Genomic DNA, 17,685 nt, shown 5'->3' with positions numbered 1-17,685 from the left:
CACACGTGAGGAAAATATCATACTGAAGGATGAGTAGAGAACAATGGAATCCAACAAAATAAAAACAAATTTAACTAATTGCTACAAATCTAGTTATAAGACAGAATGCTAATGTTTACTGATTCTTGAAGCAGAAGATACAGAATATAGAAAATACAAATGTGATATAACAACAACTTAAATCTAAATCCTTAGGTTATGTTAATAAAGTTCAAGAAGCAGATGGATAGGGAGAGAGGGAAGTACAGTAACTAACACTCTGCCATGAAAAGGTGAGATTCAAAGGATTCTTCAAATTAGGGAAATGTAGGTTAAAATACTTTTTTAAATGCATAAACATAAGCATTAATGAAATTAACAAGATTTTACATTCTCATCAAAATCTTGAGAAGATAAAAGCAAAACTCAAGATATTGCCAAAGGAACAGAAGTAGAAACAGAACAAAATGTCCAAAATAAGACAGAGTATATAATTGTAGTAATACATTTTAATAGGTTAAAAAAAAGGTATTGATTAGCTGACATAAATCTGTGTATATGCTATTTATAATAAAGACACAACTAAAAGTTACACAAGTTATATGTGGAAAATATATTTTATCACTTGTATTCAGAATAAAAGAAAGAATGTAGTACTGTCATATAAATTAACATCAATGCAAGTCAATAAACTGGACAAAGGAATATATTTTTGCATGAGAAAGCCAAGAGTCCTTATGAAAAGGGTGTTAGGAATATATGAAAAAATTTACATAAATAGTCATGGGGTGCTTTAGTAAATTTTTCTCCATATTTGACTGCTCAGGGGGGCAAAACCTAAACAAATAGGAGATCTAAATAGCAGTTTATAAAACAGCTATATTTCTACTTTCTACGCTTTAAGTATGACATATTAAATTCCTACTCCCATGGAGCAGTTACAAAACTCAGTAGACCATAAAGAAACACTCAATATATATATGAAACTTGACATGACAGAGAGCACGTATTTTTTACCACAATGCTTAGTAAAACCAGAAATTAAATTTCAATTAAAATTTCTGCATTGGACTTCACCAAAATTAAAACCTTTTGTTCTTTGAAAGACACCATTAAAAAACAACAAAAGGAAGTAAGGCAAGCCAGAGAATGAGAGAAAAGATTCACAAATATTTCCAAGAACTTGTATCTAAAATATAAAAGAAATCCTACAACTCAATAATAAGAAGACAAACAACCCAGCTAAAAATAGGCGAAATATTTGGACACCTCGCAGAAGACTAATAAGCACATAAGAAGATGTTCGATATCATCATTCATCAGGGAAATGCAAATTGAAACCAAAATGAAATGCCACTGCATGCTCACTGGAATGGCTAGAACTGTGAAGACTCGTTGGCAGTGCCAAATGTCGGTGCAGGGCCAGGGTATGGCCACATGGGGCTCTTCTCCACTGCTGGTGGGAAAACTGCCGAGTTCTTAACCGCTAAAACATCCACCGCCATATGCCAGCTGTTCCATTCCTGCATGTTTAACCAAGAGAAACGAAGCCAGATCCAGACAAAGCCTTGTACACAAAAGTTGCCAGCAGCTTTATTCACAAAAGCCTAAAACTTGAGCAACCCGAATGTTCCTCAAAAGTTGAAAGGACAATCAAAATGCAGTATAGACGATGGAATACTACTCAGGAATAAATAGGAACGAACTACTGATACCCTCAACAAAGGATGTGTTTCAAAGTCCTGCTGAATGAAAGGAGCTAAAAACAAAAGAGTACATGACTGAATGTTGTGTACTCTCTGAGTGATGTTAGAATTCCCTAGATAATGTCAAGTTGTTTGTTTTAGTGGATTATCAACCCAGTTTGTTTCAGAGCAAAAGTCCTGTCTCATTTTCTATGGGTGGGTTCCAGTTTCAGTTAAGTTTCCAAGCCTTTGCTCTGCAGGGTTGGGTCTGTTTGTATTGTGCCACTCAGGAGTGAGTCTAGACTTGGGTGGTGATTTAAATCACTCCACCCAATAACCCCAGGCACTCATGGAACATTCCCCAGGGTAGACCATATGTTTGGCCACAAAACAATTCTCAACAAATTTTTAAAGGACTAAAAACATACAAAATGTGTTCTTTGACCCCAATGGTAAGAAATTAGAAATAAACAATAATAAGAAATCTGGGAAATCCCCACATATTTGGAAATTAAATAACACACATGAATGACTCATGGATCAAAGAAGATATTACAAGGAAAATAAGAAAATATTTTGAATTAAAACAAAAATATGGTATATTAAAATTTATGGAATGCAGCTAATGCAGTACCTAGAGAAAAGTTTGTAGCTTTAAACATCTATCTCCAAAAGGAAAGTTCTCAAATCAGTAACCTAAACTTCATCTTAAGAAACCAGAAAAAGAAAGGCAAGCTTCTGCTCAAGGAAGCAGAAGAAAGGAAATAATAGATAATTTTATATACATGCAGAAAGCAAAGAAAACATTAAAATAGAGAAAACCAAGAAGAGATAGAAAGTCCAGATTGTCTTATAATAGATAATGATATTTAATTAGCAATTAGAAATCTTTTCACAAGGAAAAGCCCAGGACCAGATGGCTTCACTGGTGAATTCCATCAAATATTGAAGAAAAAAAAAAACTTTAGTTCTTTGAAAACTCTTTCAGAAAATTGAGGAGGAAGGCACACTTAATCAGTTCATTCTCTAAGGCCAGTAGGACTCTAATATCAAAGCCAAAGATGCTGCAAAACTAGAGTAGTATCTGTCATCACTGTAGACACAAAAACCCTTAATGGTATTTTAGTAAACTGAATCTGGAAACTTATAAAAATGATTATTTACCAGGACCACGTAGGATTTATTTCAGGAATCCAAGGTTCTTTTAACATTCAAAAATCAATTAATATCGTACAGCATATTAATAGAATAAAAGACAAAACTACACGATCGTCCCAACAGAGGCAGAAAAAGCATTTGAAAAAGTTCAACATCATTTATGATTTTTAAAAAATTCTTGGCAAGTTAGGACTAGAAGCAAACTTACTCACCCTAATAAGGTACATCTATGAGAACCCTAAGCAAATATGCTTAATGTTGAAGGACTTAATGCTCTTCCTCCTAAGAACGGGGAAAAGATGTCTGCTTTTGTGACTTCTATTTAACATTGTATTGGAGACTCTAGCCAGTCTCCAACAGGGCCAAAAAAAAAAAAAAAAAAAAACCCCAAACAAACAAAAAAAACCCCAAAAGACATACAGATTGGAAAGGAAGAACTACCAATGTCTTTAGATGACATGATTCTGTATGGTCAAAATCCATAAAAGAAATACTAGAGCTAATAAATGATTTAAACAAGTTTTCAGGATACGAGATTAACATACAAAATTCAGTCATGCTTCAATATACTAGTAATGAAATACCTGAAAATGAAATTAAGAAAACAATTTAATTTACAAAAACATCCAAAAGAATAAAATATTTACAAATAAACTAATGAAACAACGTGAAGACTTACTCATTGAAAACTATAAAAGATTGCCGAGAAAAATTTTAAACGATCTAAAGAGAGCTATTCTGTGTTCATAGGTTGTAAAACTCAGTATTGTCAAGATGAAAGTTCTCCACAAATTGATGTATAAATTCAATGTAATTACTGTAAAAAATCTCAATACATTTTTTGGGTAAAAATTGGCAATAAGAAATGTTTATTTTCACTAGTAAATTTGTTAAAAGTAAGTTAAAATAGCGCTGAGCTCTTTTCCAACTAACACATAGGTAGAAATCCATGAAGGCCTGTGGACACGGGCAGACACACATTTCAGGAGGAAGAGTAAAGATGTGTAACCTTTCTGGAGGACTGGTTTAACATTGTGCTTATGATTTACCTGTTCTACTTCTAGGACTTTATTTTTCAGGACTCCAAGGTTTGCAAGATGTGTGTTCAAGGATGTTTATTGTGATGTTATTTATTAATGGTAAAAAATTAGAAACTGTACGTCAAAAAAGTTAGAAAGAATGTAAAAACTGATAATCTTTTTTTAAAAGATAAAAAATGAAGTCTCAGAGTTGTGTGGCAGAACGGAAAGCCCTGGAGAGAATGTGATCTTGGGAATCATTAAATTAAGAACCTTACCCAGCCGCAAAGTGAGACTGCCGTAAAATGAGGCAAGCCAGGGATGAGAGACAGTATCTGTGCAGTTGATTCTGGAACCACCCTTTCAGTCGGTCCACCCTCACGTCTGACTGCTCTGCTCTGTGCAGGGTCATAGTCTGTCTGTCTTCCTTCACCAGCTCTGCCCACCCATTTGACTCTCCCATTTCTTGACCTTAAAAGAGTCCATGGGTTCCTACCATGGAGGTGTCACATCACTGTGGACTGGTTAGATGATCCGATGGAGGACCCTCTTTGGTGCACGCCTCTAGGGTCCCCTTCCCCCCCCCAACATACCCCACACCTGTGTCCTGTCTTTGTCAGCAGTCCTCACTGATCTGTCCAGTGGTGCTAGATTCAGACTCAGTGAAAACTGATAGTGATGGCAACTGACAAGCAGGAAATGTTTTGATTGCTTTCTGTTGGAGAAAAGTTCTTCTGTGGTTTCAGTCATAAATAGTTTTGCCAAGTGAAGTTGAGTTTCTGAAATAAAGTACCTTTGGTGTGAGTATAATAATAAGGAACCCCATTTATAATGGAATTCTTACAGCCAGGCTCATTTGCAAATTGAATAATTCTCACATGGCAAATTTGAACAGACATTAAATAAAATGTATATGTCAAAACATGATAAATTAGATATCTTCTATTCCAGATTGTCAGTTGATTAAAAAGTGTGACTCTGATATAGCTCAAATTCTAAAAGAAAATCAATCGGCAGATTTAGTATTTGGAGAATCATAATGTTTTCAGATTTTTCCATAGTCCATATTTTCCTTTTTTATTGTTGTTTTGAACTGCTCTTCTCTCTTCTCACTGAAATCTTTTGTGTAAAAGCCAGCAGAGCTTAGGGCATCTTTTTCCATTTGGAAACAGCTGCAGATAGAAGACAACAGGAATTTGAATTAAAAAATAAAAGCTTTGAGTTTGTTTTTGAAAGTGAATTGCTGTTTGAAAAATGAGGCCCATGAGAGAAAATGAAACAGACTTAAACTTTTAAAAAAAATTGCTTCACACTGTTTCTTTCACTTTGAAGAACTTTTTATCTCATTTAAGATTGCTTAAATAACCTAATTTTTACTCCAATGGTGAAATCCATTATATGTGTTAGCTGTCAGCAATTAGTTGTGTAAAATATACATATTTTAATTGTGAAAGTGTATTACTCTGTTAGAATTATTTCTGTATATATGTATATGGTTGTATTTTTTAAAGAAATAGTGTTCTATATTTACCTATTCTCTGTGAAACAAATAAATGACTGAAAAAGACAGCTATGTTTTTTGAAGTATTGGCAGCAATTATAAAGTGAAACTTTTTCATCTTGAAAACCGACTGAATGAATGTCAGATAACTACTTCCTCCTGGGGCTTCCACTAACCACTTGACTTTTCTAGTTAATTTTTCTCCTCTTGAAAATTCATCCTCATTAACTGGTATTTGCTGCTAATATCTGGCTTTAAATTCTGTTCCTTTTTCTTTGCAGCCGTCAGCTACATGATATTAGCTTTATACTTGGAAAACCCAGTGGTTTGCCTTGAAAACAAAATTCAGAAACACTACTGTTGACTAGTGAGGTTGCTTCTGGTTGCTAGTACATTTGAAACTGATTAGCAGTTTCTTACATTCTTAGGGATTATAAGTTTAGCTCATCATCTCATTATTGCTGTTGAATTAATGAAAAAATTCTCAAGGTACAAGGAAGGAAGAATGCCATCTGAATATATTTGTGCCTCTATAAATGTAGATGGATAACAAACAGACTTAGAGAGAGAAAGACCCATCATACAGACCACTCATCGTGACTTGTACCTTCGTCCTCTTGTCCTTTAAGGGTCATGCTGGCTCATGTAATGTTTTTTTTTTTAATTTATTTATTTGTTTTATATTTTATTTTTGGCTGTGTTGTGTCTTCGTTGCTGCGCGCGGCCTTTCTCTAGTTGCGGCGAGCGGGGGCTACTCTTCGCTGTGGTGCTTGGGCTTCTCATTGTGGTGGCTTCTCTTGTTGCGGAACACGGGCTCTAGGCACGTGGGCTTCAGTAGTTGTGGCTCGTGGGCTCTAGAGCGCAGGCTCAGTAGTTGTGGTGCACGGGCTTAGTTGCTCCGCAGCACGTGGGATCTTCCCGGGCCAGGGATCGAACCCATGTCCCCTGCAGTGGCAGGTGGATTCTTAACCACTGCACCACCAGGGAAGCCCAGGCTCATGTAACGTTAAATGAGTCTTTTTTAGACCAGTTTTAAGGTAAAGATCCAATATAAATAGAAGCATTATCTCTCAGTTTTTAAAAAAATTAATTAGTTAATTAATTATTTTTGGCTGTGTCATGTCTTAGTTGCAGCATGCGCGCTCTTTTTTGTGGTGCACGGGCTTCTCTAGTTGTGGTGTGTGGGATCCAGAGCACTTGGGCTCTGTAGTTTGCGACATGCGGGCTCTCTAGTTGAGGCATGCGGGCTCAGTAGTTGTGGTGCACGGGCTTAGTTGCCCCATGACATGTGGGATCTTAGTTCCCCGACCAGGGATCGAACTCACGTCCCCTGCATTGGAAGGTGGATTCTTTACCGCTGGACCACCAGGGAAGTCCCCTCTCTCAGTTACTTTTTGATGATAATGGAGAAATCTGTCTACCCTTTTAACATTCGAAATTTTGTCTTTAAATGAGATTAGGTAGCAGAGGTAAAATTCTAGAACTATATTTAAATATTTTAATAGAGCCTATTGTGCTAATTAATCAATTCCAAATGACAACATCCAAAGACTATGTATAAATATTTGGCTTTGAAAAACAAAATTAAACAAAAAAATCAAACAAATAATTAAAAGAATCTTTAACTCTCATCCTTAAATGCTTAGTAGAGTAGTAAGTGAAACTTTTCCTAATAATATTCGTCAAATCTCTTTTGCAGAAGAAAAATAAGCCAAAAAAAATGTACTGAGAACATTGGACCAGGAAATATGTCATTCTTTTTATAATTGGCTGATATGAAGGGTTATTAATTGTGAAAACAGTAGCATTATTTTTTAATATTTCAAACTGTTTTATTGACTTACTGGCCAAGGATTTAACAGACCTGATTTCTTCTTTCATTCATTTATAAAAAATTTACGAATACTTGCTGTATATCAGCCATTGTTGTAGGTTCTGGGAATTCAGAGACTGGTAAGCCATGTTTGTGGCCTGTGCGATAGACTGATGCGTAGCTGTGTGATTGTAATTGGCGGCGTAACTAGTGGAATTAATAGGTCGTTAGGAGAGCTCAGAGGAGGCACATCTAAGGTAGCCCAGTAGATTATGCGGGGATCTGCAATTGTGGCATCTTTGTGTAACAATGAATTTCTCAAATGTTTATTGTTAAAATGTAATTGGTAGTGAATTTAGCAAGGCTTCTAAATATAAGGTCAGATATACAATTCAATTTTATTTCTATATATTAGCAACCAACAAATAGAAAATAAACTTTGAAAAAGATATCGTGGTACCAGAAAGCTTCTCTTACCTAAGAATAAATGCAACAAAAGAAATGCAAGGCCCCTGTTTTGAAGACTAGGAAACATTACTGAGAGGAACCAAAGAAGACCTGAACAAGTTGAGGGATATATCACGTATATGGATTCAAAGACTCAGTGTTATAAAAATGTCAGTTCTCCCCAAATTAATCTATAGAATCAACACAATTCTAAAAATCAAAATGTTGCAGTGCTTTTTGGGGGGAGGAGTGAGGGAAACTGGCGAGCTGATTCTAAAATGGATATGAAAATACAGAGGGCTCAGAATAGCTATGGCAACCTTATACCACCAGATATTGAGACTAATATTAAGCTATAGTAATTAATACAGTGTGGTTTTGGCACAAGGATGACCAGTGTTTTACAGGAAAGAGACCAAAAAGTGGACTCACACATATATGATCAATCTGATTCATGTCAAAGGAAGTATTGCAGTACAGCAGGGAAAGAAGGATCATTTCAGTAAATGCTGCTGTGTCAGCTGGATAGCCAGATGGAAAAAGAATCCTGCCCCTTATTATATCCCATCACAAAATTAATTCCAGGATTGTAGATACGCAAGTGATAGGTAAAACAATAAAACTTTCAGAAGAAAATGTAGGAGCACGGTAAAGATTTTCTGAATAGAAAACAAAAAGTGATAAAAAACAAAATGTTGTTAAATTTAAATTCATTAAAATTAAAAACTTCTGTTAATCAAAAGAGACCAGTAGATAATATAAGAGCAAACTCAGAGTGGGAAAAGATATTTGCAGTTCAGATATTGAACAAGAAAATTCATATCCAGAATTGATAAAGAACTCCTACTAATCAATACGAAAAGGAAAGGCACCACACATGTGTTAATTAATTTTCTCTGTTAAGGATATTAGTTTCTACTGAGTCTTTAGCCAAGCACAGAAATAATTATTTATCTGTCTTTCTGCCATTTATGTCTGTCTGTCTATCTCTCTCTCTCTCTATATATATATATGAAAATATTTGAAGGACAGTTTCTTATAGTTTAGCTAAATATGTATTAAATACAGCAAAATACACTTTGAGTTGTATATTTCTATAGAATTGTATAATTGTCTCATATGAATTATACTGTCATATAACTCAGAACATAACACAAGAGTACTTTACTACAGAAAGAACAGTAACTTATTGTGACCACATTTGACAGAGTCTGCCAGATCTTGGCCCAGTGCCCATTCCCACTTTCTTAGTAATACAGTACAGCCCTGATTTTATTTAGGGCAACATTAGACACAGTTTTAAAACTGCAATCTCTTACCTTGCAGGTGGAGTTTGGCTTTTAACGAAGTTCTAGTGAATGCGATGCAAACAGCATAATTAATTTGCTTTTGACAGGAACTTGCAGGAAAGCCCCTGAAAAGGGTTTCCACTCAGCGAATATGGACCCTTTGCCCTTGTCCCGTCACCCTTTGCTCTTCCTCTCCCAGGTGTTCAGAGCTGCAGAAGCCATCCTGCAACCATTCTGGAAGTTGAATCGCAGAGACCTTCACCCTGACATCTTTGAACTGCCGATGTCGCAGCCTATTTCTGAATGTTTTGTTACCCAAGGAAAACATAAAGGGCCTATGTTGCTTAAGCTCTGGATACTTAGGTGTTTTCTTACATGTAGCTCAAGTAATGCTTGAGGCACCATCTAAGGAAAAGCCAACACCCTTGTTTACCTCTATTACCTGTAAACATTAGACATTCACAGAAATACACCCCAAGCCCTTTTCTGCTCCTAATTTGATCATCAAGTTCCACTCTTGGATTTTTTGGAAGCCAGAGTTACACACTGAAGGAATGGGTTTTTTTTTTTTTTCCTTACCCTTGAAGTTAAATGGAATATGGAATGATGTGTGATCAAGCAGAATCTTTTGTATCTACGGCAACTGAGAACGCTGCGTTTCTACACAGACTTCAAGTATTTTACAAGACTTGTTTTTATATTTTTTTGGTTAAATTGTGGAAGGAGAATGGAGTGGGGTCTTGCATTTTCGGTCAGTATAAAATAACATTTTCTTATAGCAGTTATTATTTACTTTGAATTTTTCTTAATGTTTAGGTATAAAAGGTCTTTCATGTGCTTTAAATTGTTTTCTATTTTGATTATAGAAGATAAGTCAGTTTTTTGAAGGAAGATATCCTACTTTTTACGAATGTTGAGTACACAAAGCTCTTAATTACATTAAAAATATTTTAATAATTATTATTTATTTTTAATAGTCAATCTGTGCTGAAGTAGAATAAGAACCAAAAATCAATTTCATATGAAGATCTGTCTTAAAAGTACTGAATAAACCAGGTCTTCCCTCCTTGATTTACCTTCTCTTGTTTTCTTTCTCTTTTGCTTTTGCCTACCCTCCATTCATCCTTAAGAATTTAATACATGTTTATTCTGCATACCATGGCAATTAGTTAATAATTAAGATACAAAAGAATTATAAGTTGTAGTTTCTTTTATTTGGGAGCTCACGATCTAGATGAATAAACAAAGCTCACGCATTTGAAACACTCCCATACTCTAGAGAAACATACAGTGTGCCAGGAAAATGAAGATGTTAGGTCCTAGAGCACAGAGAGAAGGGAGATGTTGATGCCAGTTGGTGGATCAGAGAACCCCACAGAGAGGAGAGGAGGCTTGAGTCACCCTTGAAGATGGATTGTTGGATGAGGAAAAATGCGGAGGGGTTTTCAGATAGTGTGAGGAGCGAAGGCGAATCCAGAATAGCCAAGGGAATCAAGAGTGTGTAGGGGCAGAGCTTGCCGAGGACAAATTAAGGGGTCTTCGGGTGGAGGTCTAATGTGAAAAGCACTGAAGGAGAGAGAGCCTTGAAATCCACGTCTTGAGTTAGAAACGGAAGAAAACAACGTGGGCTCGACTGTGCTTCCTTTAGAAATTCCTTGGCAGATTTGACCACGAGACTGATGGCCTATGGGTTGGTCATCTTAGAACTCTGATCACTGACTTTGGAAGCTGATGACTTAGTATTATCAAGGTTGCAGTCTTCGGCATTTACAAAGAGATACTTAGGTACTAAACATCATGCCATAATCTAGAACTCCAGACTTCCGTGTAAGAACCAGAAATGGAAAGGTTGGTGTTAAATAGCAAATTCGTGGGCAGGAATATGCCTTTTGTTCTCATCCAGTGAAACTGGCTGCTTCTCACTGAACAGCTCTGCTCCTCAAACCTTAAAGTTTAACTGTGTCTGAATAAATGTATTTGAATGGGTTTTTTTTCCCCCAAAATCTAACATGAAAAACTGAAGGGAGCCTTTTCATGGTTTATTTCCTCATGTTTTATCTAATCTTAGCACCTACCAAAAGGTAGCCTGAAAGAGGACATTGTGTGCAAGTTGAAAAGAAGAAATATCTCAGCATATCAGCAAAGCAGAGCAAGAAGTGATACAAAGTAGCCAGCGACAGAATGGTTGTCACATGAACTGACAGGTGCTTCAGAAAAAATATTTTTCAAAATTAAACTAGGGTAGAAAGACAAATTAAATCTAGCACCACTTTGAATGAAAGGTGCCATTTTCATGTCACCTAGCTGAATAGCTTTCTCATTACGTAAGGACCTCTCTTTCCTGTCACATGTAAAAGAGCAAGGAAAATAATATATCGTCTATCTCATTTTCTAAGTGATAGAAAACATTAGATTCAACACTATTTTGTTTATTTTATATGTGTTATAAAGAATTTGGCCCTATTAAATGTTGAAAATTGTCTTTTTTTTTTTTTTTGAAAATTGTTCATTCAGCAAATTTCAAACCAAGTTTGGTGCACTGTGTCTTTCTGGGGTTTTGGTTTTTGTTTTGTTTTCATTTGATCAGTATTTATTGAGTCCCCATATGCTCCAGGCAGTGTGCTGAATGGTTGGGATACATGAGTGAACGTGGAGTTACATCCCCCTGGGGGAGACAGACATTGCAAACAACTCTAATGAATAAGTAAATTATATAGTATACCTAAAGATGCTATCTCCTGTGGTTAAAAAACATCATTCAAGCAAGGAAAGGGCGGCTGGGAGGGCTGCAAATTAAAATAGGGTGGTCAGGGAAGCCTCAGTACAAAGGTAACATTTAAGCAGAACTTGAAGCCTTTGAAAAACAAGCTACATGAATGTTGGTGGGGGGCTTCTAGACCCCAAGATGAGAGCTTTGCTGGCACGTTTTAGGCCTAGCAAGGAGGCTGGTGGGCTGGTGTGTGGTGGTGATGGGGGAGGTCCAGAGCCCTAGAGATGGGCCGAGAGAGGTACTGGGATTGGATCATAGACTGTGGTCCACTCTTTGACCTTTTTTTTAAGTAACAGCTTTATTGAGGTATAATTCACATACCAACAGTTCACTCGTTGTAAGTGTACAATTCAGTGGTTTTTTAATATATTCACAGAATCGTGCAACCATCATCACGATCAATTTTAGAAGGTTTCCATCACCCCACAAGAAACCCCATACCCTCCCAAACCGCTTTCACCCTAGGCAATCCCTAGTCTACTTTCTGTTTCTATGGATTTGACTCTTCTGAGAATTTAATACAAATGGGATAACACAATATATGGTCTTTTCTGACTGCCTTCCTTCACTTTGAATACTGTTTTCAAGGTTCATCCATGTTGAAACGTGTATTAGTACTTCATCCCTTTTTATGGCTGAATAATATTTCATTGTATGAATAGGCCACATCTCGTTTATTCATCAGTTGATGGACATTTGCGTTGTTTCTTCTTTTTGGCAATTATGAATAATGCTGCTATGAATATTTGTATATAAGTTTTTTTAGTATGGATGTATGTTTTCATTTCTCACCTCGAGTGGAATTCCTGGATCATATGGAATTCATATGGGTTCATGTGGTTCATCTCTGAGTTTAGTCTTTTGAGGAGCTGTCAGACTGTCTTCCAAAGTGGCTACGTCACTTGACATTCCCACCAGCAGTGTACGAGGGTTCTCATTGCTCCACATCTTCAGCAACACTTGTTATTATCTGTATTCTTGATTATAGCCATCCTAGTGGGTGTGAAGTGGTATGTCGCTGTTTTAATTTGAAATTGCCTGATGACTGTGATGTAGAGCATCTTTTCATATGCTTGTGGCCATTTGTGTATCTTCTTTGGAGACATGTCTTTCCAGTTCCTTTGCCCAATATAAAATCAGGTTTAATTGCCTGTTTATTATTGAGGTGTAAGAGTTCTTTACATATTCTAGATGCAAGTCCCTTTTCAGAGAGATGGTTTGCAAATATTTTCTCCTGTTCAGCACATAACAAGGCCTTAATAAAATCTTGTTGAATAAGTATTTGGATGTTCAAAATTATATTTCCATCGCAGTGTCATTGTAGCTTTAGAGTTTAGTCAATTGTATACCAATTATAATTTCTCTGACTTAAAACTATTAAAACCTGTCAAAATAAATGGACATATCCTTCATTATTTTATCATCTTTAAATTCAGCATTATGATTGGTGAGGTGTTGAAAATCTGTCATTTTAATGATGGACAAGTGACAAAAATATGGAATACAATTTGTCATTTAAAAATTTAATATTTGACTTTTAAATTTTATAGATGGGAAAAGTGGAAGCCGATCTAACTAGATCCAAGTCTCTTCGTGAGGAGCAGTCGAAGGAGTTTCTGTGGCAGCTGGAGGACGTCAGGCAAAGATACGAGCAGCAGGTCGGTCCTTCCTCTGACGGCTGCCTTTGATTCTCTCACGCGCCTATACTCTCTCTGCTAAATATCTCTTTATGTCACAAAATCTCTGCACAACGAAAATATTTATAAGAACATTATTACCAATATATTTGAAATATTTAAAATAATGGTTGTTTCACTAGAATCTAGAAACAGAGAACTTTAACTCTCCGCTGAAGTCTATTCTGACAGTTGGCTAAACTGAACGTTTAATTGAAACATTTATTGTGGTACTTGAGTTCTCCTCCTGTCAGAGCACAAGTTTGACTTATTTATTTAGGAAATAGTTTGGGGCACCTGCTGTGGCCCAGGTGCTGTCGCCGAGCCCGGGCAGAGCGGTGAGCAGGGCCGACAGGGTTCTTTCCTCACAGAGCTTGGACTTTGGCGGGCAGCCAGTCCATCAGTTAAAAATGAGATAATTTCAGAGAGTGAGTTGGGAAGCAGAAAAGAGGGCGTGTGCATAGACTTGGCCAGGTGGCGGGTGGAAGGGCCTGACGGGCACGGACAGGTGGGCAGGGGCCTGGTGCTGAGAGTCCTGGCGACGGGAGGGGCCGCGAGAAGGCTCTGGAGGAAGAGGGGTCCAGGCTGGAGGGGTGGCAGCCGGCGGGGGCTGTTCGGGGAGCGAATGACACTCGGGCTGGATTAGCCGGAGCACCGAGGGGAAGGGTCCGGCTGGGACCAGGACGCGGGGGCAGCAAAAGGAGTTTAATTCTGTGCTCACTACCCTGCCTCTTCTTTATTAATAAAAAAGGCTTTATTTTTATTTTTTTAAAAATATATCCCTGCAGACTCTCGCAATAGTCAAGGCAGCTATTAATATTTACTTGTTTGTCTAATTTGCTTGCCTTGTTTCCTTAACATCTGGAAAAATATTGATTAGCTTAGTCACTCAGTTAAAATTGTTTCCTAGACAGTATTTGAACCTTTTTGTTCTGGAAACCTGAATAACTTTTTCTTTCATTATTTTATTTTTAATCCCTTATTAAGTGGGTCCTTCATCTGCAATTGCTATAGAAATATTTTCACATGTGCAAGATGATATATGCTCCTGGAAGATTATTTGAAATAATGAAAAAAAGTTATAAATAAAGCCAATGATTAAATTATTGTAAATCTATACTATGGAATGCTATGTACTTATTGAAAAGATTGATATAAATTTGTAGGAACCAACAGACACAGATTTCTAAGACACAGTGTTAAGGGGGAGATAAAGCACATCACAGAACAATTGATATATTATGATCCTATTTATGTAAAATTAAAATATATGTGTCTGTATCATATAGCTAGATATGTTAGTTTAGCATTAAAATTCTAGAAGATTACATATGTCTATAGAATGGGCATGAAATAATAGGTTAGATTATGATAAATTGACACTTTCACTGTATGCTTTAAATGAACTTTTTTACTTAAAATTTCACAAAGAGCATATATCATGCATTACTTGCATAGTTAAAATATGAAAGTTATGAATGTAAAGAAACAATAGAATAGAATAAATATAGAACATTTATATTACATCTGTAGTATTTTAAGTGGGTAATAAATTTGGATTAATGCAATACAAAATCAATTCAAGCAATTACACATAAAATTGTATATACATAAAATTACATAAGAGGTGACAATCCTAAAAGATAAGAAAAGACACAGAAGAAAGAGCACTAGCAGATTATTTCAGAAGTACCAAAAGTACCGAAAGTCTGGGTAACTTCAGATTTTCTAACTCCCAAACCCAGTGCAATAGCATTATTTTCTCAGAATCTTCTTTAAACATGGTGTGAGAATGAAGTATCTAATTTCTGATTAATAGATGATGGCAGTGAAAGTCATTCTGACATACACCAACTTAAAAACATGTATTTCCACTGACATACACTTTCTCTAAATAGCCGTGGAAGACGTTTTCCGGACCTTTAGTACTGGAGTGGAGGTGGCTTGGGAAACTAGTTTAGAAACCAGGCATAGAAACTTACATAAGAAGTGGAGCCCACAAGTAGGAAGAGGTGGGGGTCAGAGGGAAAATGAGGGAATAATTCATCAAATATAAATAAGAATATTTAACGAGGGCTTGTTAACAAGATATAGTGTATAACCGAGGTGACTTTTGGATTAAAAGCTGTATAGAAGCACTAATAAAAACAAGAAAAATGTCAGTTTCTCCATGTAAACTGATGAAGGAACAGGGGAGAGAAGAAAACCAAGTTTTGAACTCTTTCTAGGACACCTGTGCTCATCAGAAGCTATTGTATGGCAGGGTGAGTGTGTGTAAGGGGTTGAAAAGTTCTCTGAGCGTTTTTAAAATTCTGTTTTCATTTTGATAACCGTGTGGATGACAAGTTTATAACCGAGTGTGGCCAGGTCACTTCAGGGCCTGATTTGCATTTATTCTGTGATCATTTTGGCACAGCTCTGACTTTTTAAAGTTGGATGTAACAAGTAAAACCACTGAGGAAAATGAACATTTGACTAAATATAAATTATTTTAAGTTAAAGAAATAATATTTGCCACAAAGAGTGATTCCCTTTGTCAAATTAATAAATGTATAACCAATAAAAATAATTAGCATATAAAGTAATTAGCATAAATTTTAACAAAATCATTAATGCTCCAATAAATGACCTGGCAAAGGAAAAGAAACATATAAGAAATAAATTGAGTAAACGACCGACCATGTAGAAACATCTTCAGCCTTGGTATTAAGAAAAATGCAAATTAGAATAGTGATGTACCATCTAAAGATGGCCAAAGTGTAGTAAAACTGGTACTTTCATATATTGCTAGTGGCGTTATAAATTAATGTAGCCCAAAGGACTTTGGCAGTATCTACCAAGAGTCATAAAGTTTGTTTACCTCTTCTGGCCAATTATCCTTAACCTTGAAAATCAGACAGAAATATTCAGACAATGATGTTAATTATTTTTCAGATGGTGGAATCATGGTTGATTCTTTTCTCACATGCTCTACTTTCCACATTGTGATAGTGTCTTTGTAACGTGACAGTCACTTTTTTAGTGTAAAAGTAAATTTATATAAACTCGTTTGAAGGAATGTTAAGCTTCATAGGCTTTTCTCTGAGTGATAGATTTAAAACTGTACCAAATTTTTGTCTTTTAAGTCTTGATCAAAAATACTTAATAAGGAAAATTGATTAATTCTTTAAAGAATTCATACTATTAATAGAAACCATACACTATTACATTAATTTTTCTGTATTTCATTTTCTTGAGAAAGAGAGAAATGATATAAATGTTATACAAGTGTATAATAGGAATTTTTTAAAAACCACACAAAGATCTCTGAGGTCAGTGCAGATTTCACCTGCTTTTATTCTTCCTATGTCTGTAGGCCTGTTCACTAGAATCCATGCTGAGAGTGAAGATCCCAGGCAGTAACTTGGAAAGGAAAGATAAAAGCAGGAATATGAGCTAGTAGGTTTTAGAAGAATATTTTTTGATGTGATAATATACAAACTTTTTAAAACCTCTTTTTTTTTAAGCAGAAAATTCTATTAACTGGAACAGCATTGCCCCGACCACTCCAAATTGTTGAGGTTTTTATTGTGAAAGCTTATCATGAGAAAAGATAGGCATATGGTAGCAGGTCCCTACGAGCCAGCTCGAGCGAGTTCACTGAAAGGGAAGCCGATTAAACTGAGCTTATTCCCTTCTTTGGGCAGACTGGCCAGGCTGGTAGATAAGGAAAGAGGAATAGATGTGATAGATTTGGACTTCACTGAGCCGTCTGACAAAGTCCTTCTTGAAGGCCGAATAGGAAATATGGTTTAGCCATTGGTTCATTTATGGGGTTAAGGGATAGTTCAAAGGGCCATCTCTGAATGACGATTGTCACCCTAAGTGAGATTTCTATGTGTCACACTGGGTAATGATATAAGAGGTTAGTTTCCTGCTTCCTTAGAGTTCAGAGGAGTAGCTAACATGTGGGATATGAAAATCAGTTTTCTGAAGCTTTAAACAGATGAAATTAAGAAGATTAAGTTTATTGGGATTGAATATAAAATTCCATGCTTTGGTTCAGAAAATCATCCGCAGAAAGTATGCGGTGGGGGAGATGTAAGGTTGTCTAGGTGGGGGGTGACAAGCAAGACAGGAAGAACCCCCTGGGGCGATGGATCCTGGAGGGTAAAAGATATGGTCTCCTTGTATTGTTTTCCCATCAGGTCGTATGAGGAGTAAGTCAGTTCTGGTCACCACATTTTAAGTAGGACGCCGACAAACTCAAACATGTTCAAAGCAGAGTTTCCAGAATACGGGAACGTTTGGGTCTAGGTCAGAGGGAATATATCAAGGAATAAGGGTGTTTCCCAAGAGAAGACGAGAC

General features: G+C 36.3%; 1 protein-coding gene across 13 annotated transcripts in view; it reads left to right on the top strand.

Moving 5' to 3' along the window:
* The window catches only part of CEP112 (centrosomal protein 112), a 415,119-nt gene that overhangs the window by 170,865 nt on the left and 226,569 nt on the right, over nucleotides 1-17,685 (top strand). For all 13 annotated transcript variants that reach the window (XM_061177076.1, XM_061177069.1, XM_061177080.1 and 10 more), the window contains one exon: nucleotides 13,212-13,319. In XM_061177076.1, the coding sequence (XP_061033059.1) occupies nucleotides 13,212-13,319 (108 nt within the window). The remainder of the gene's footprint in view (nucleotides 1-13,211; nucleotides 13,320-17,685) is intronic.

This window comes from Eubalaena glacialis, chromosome 19 (assembly GCF_028564815.1).
Source record: "Eubalaena glacialis isolate mEubGla1 chromosome 19, mEubGla1.1.hap2.+ XY, whole genome shotgun sequence".
Taxonomy (NCBI): domain Eukaryota; kingdom Metazoa; phylum Chordata; class Mammalia; order Artiodactyla; family Balaenidae; genus Eubalaena; species Eubalaena glacialis.
The sequence above is the reverse complement of the archived record's forward strand: the minus strand, read 5'-3'. Positions and strand labels throughout refer to the sequence as shown.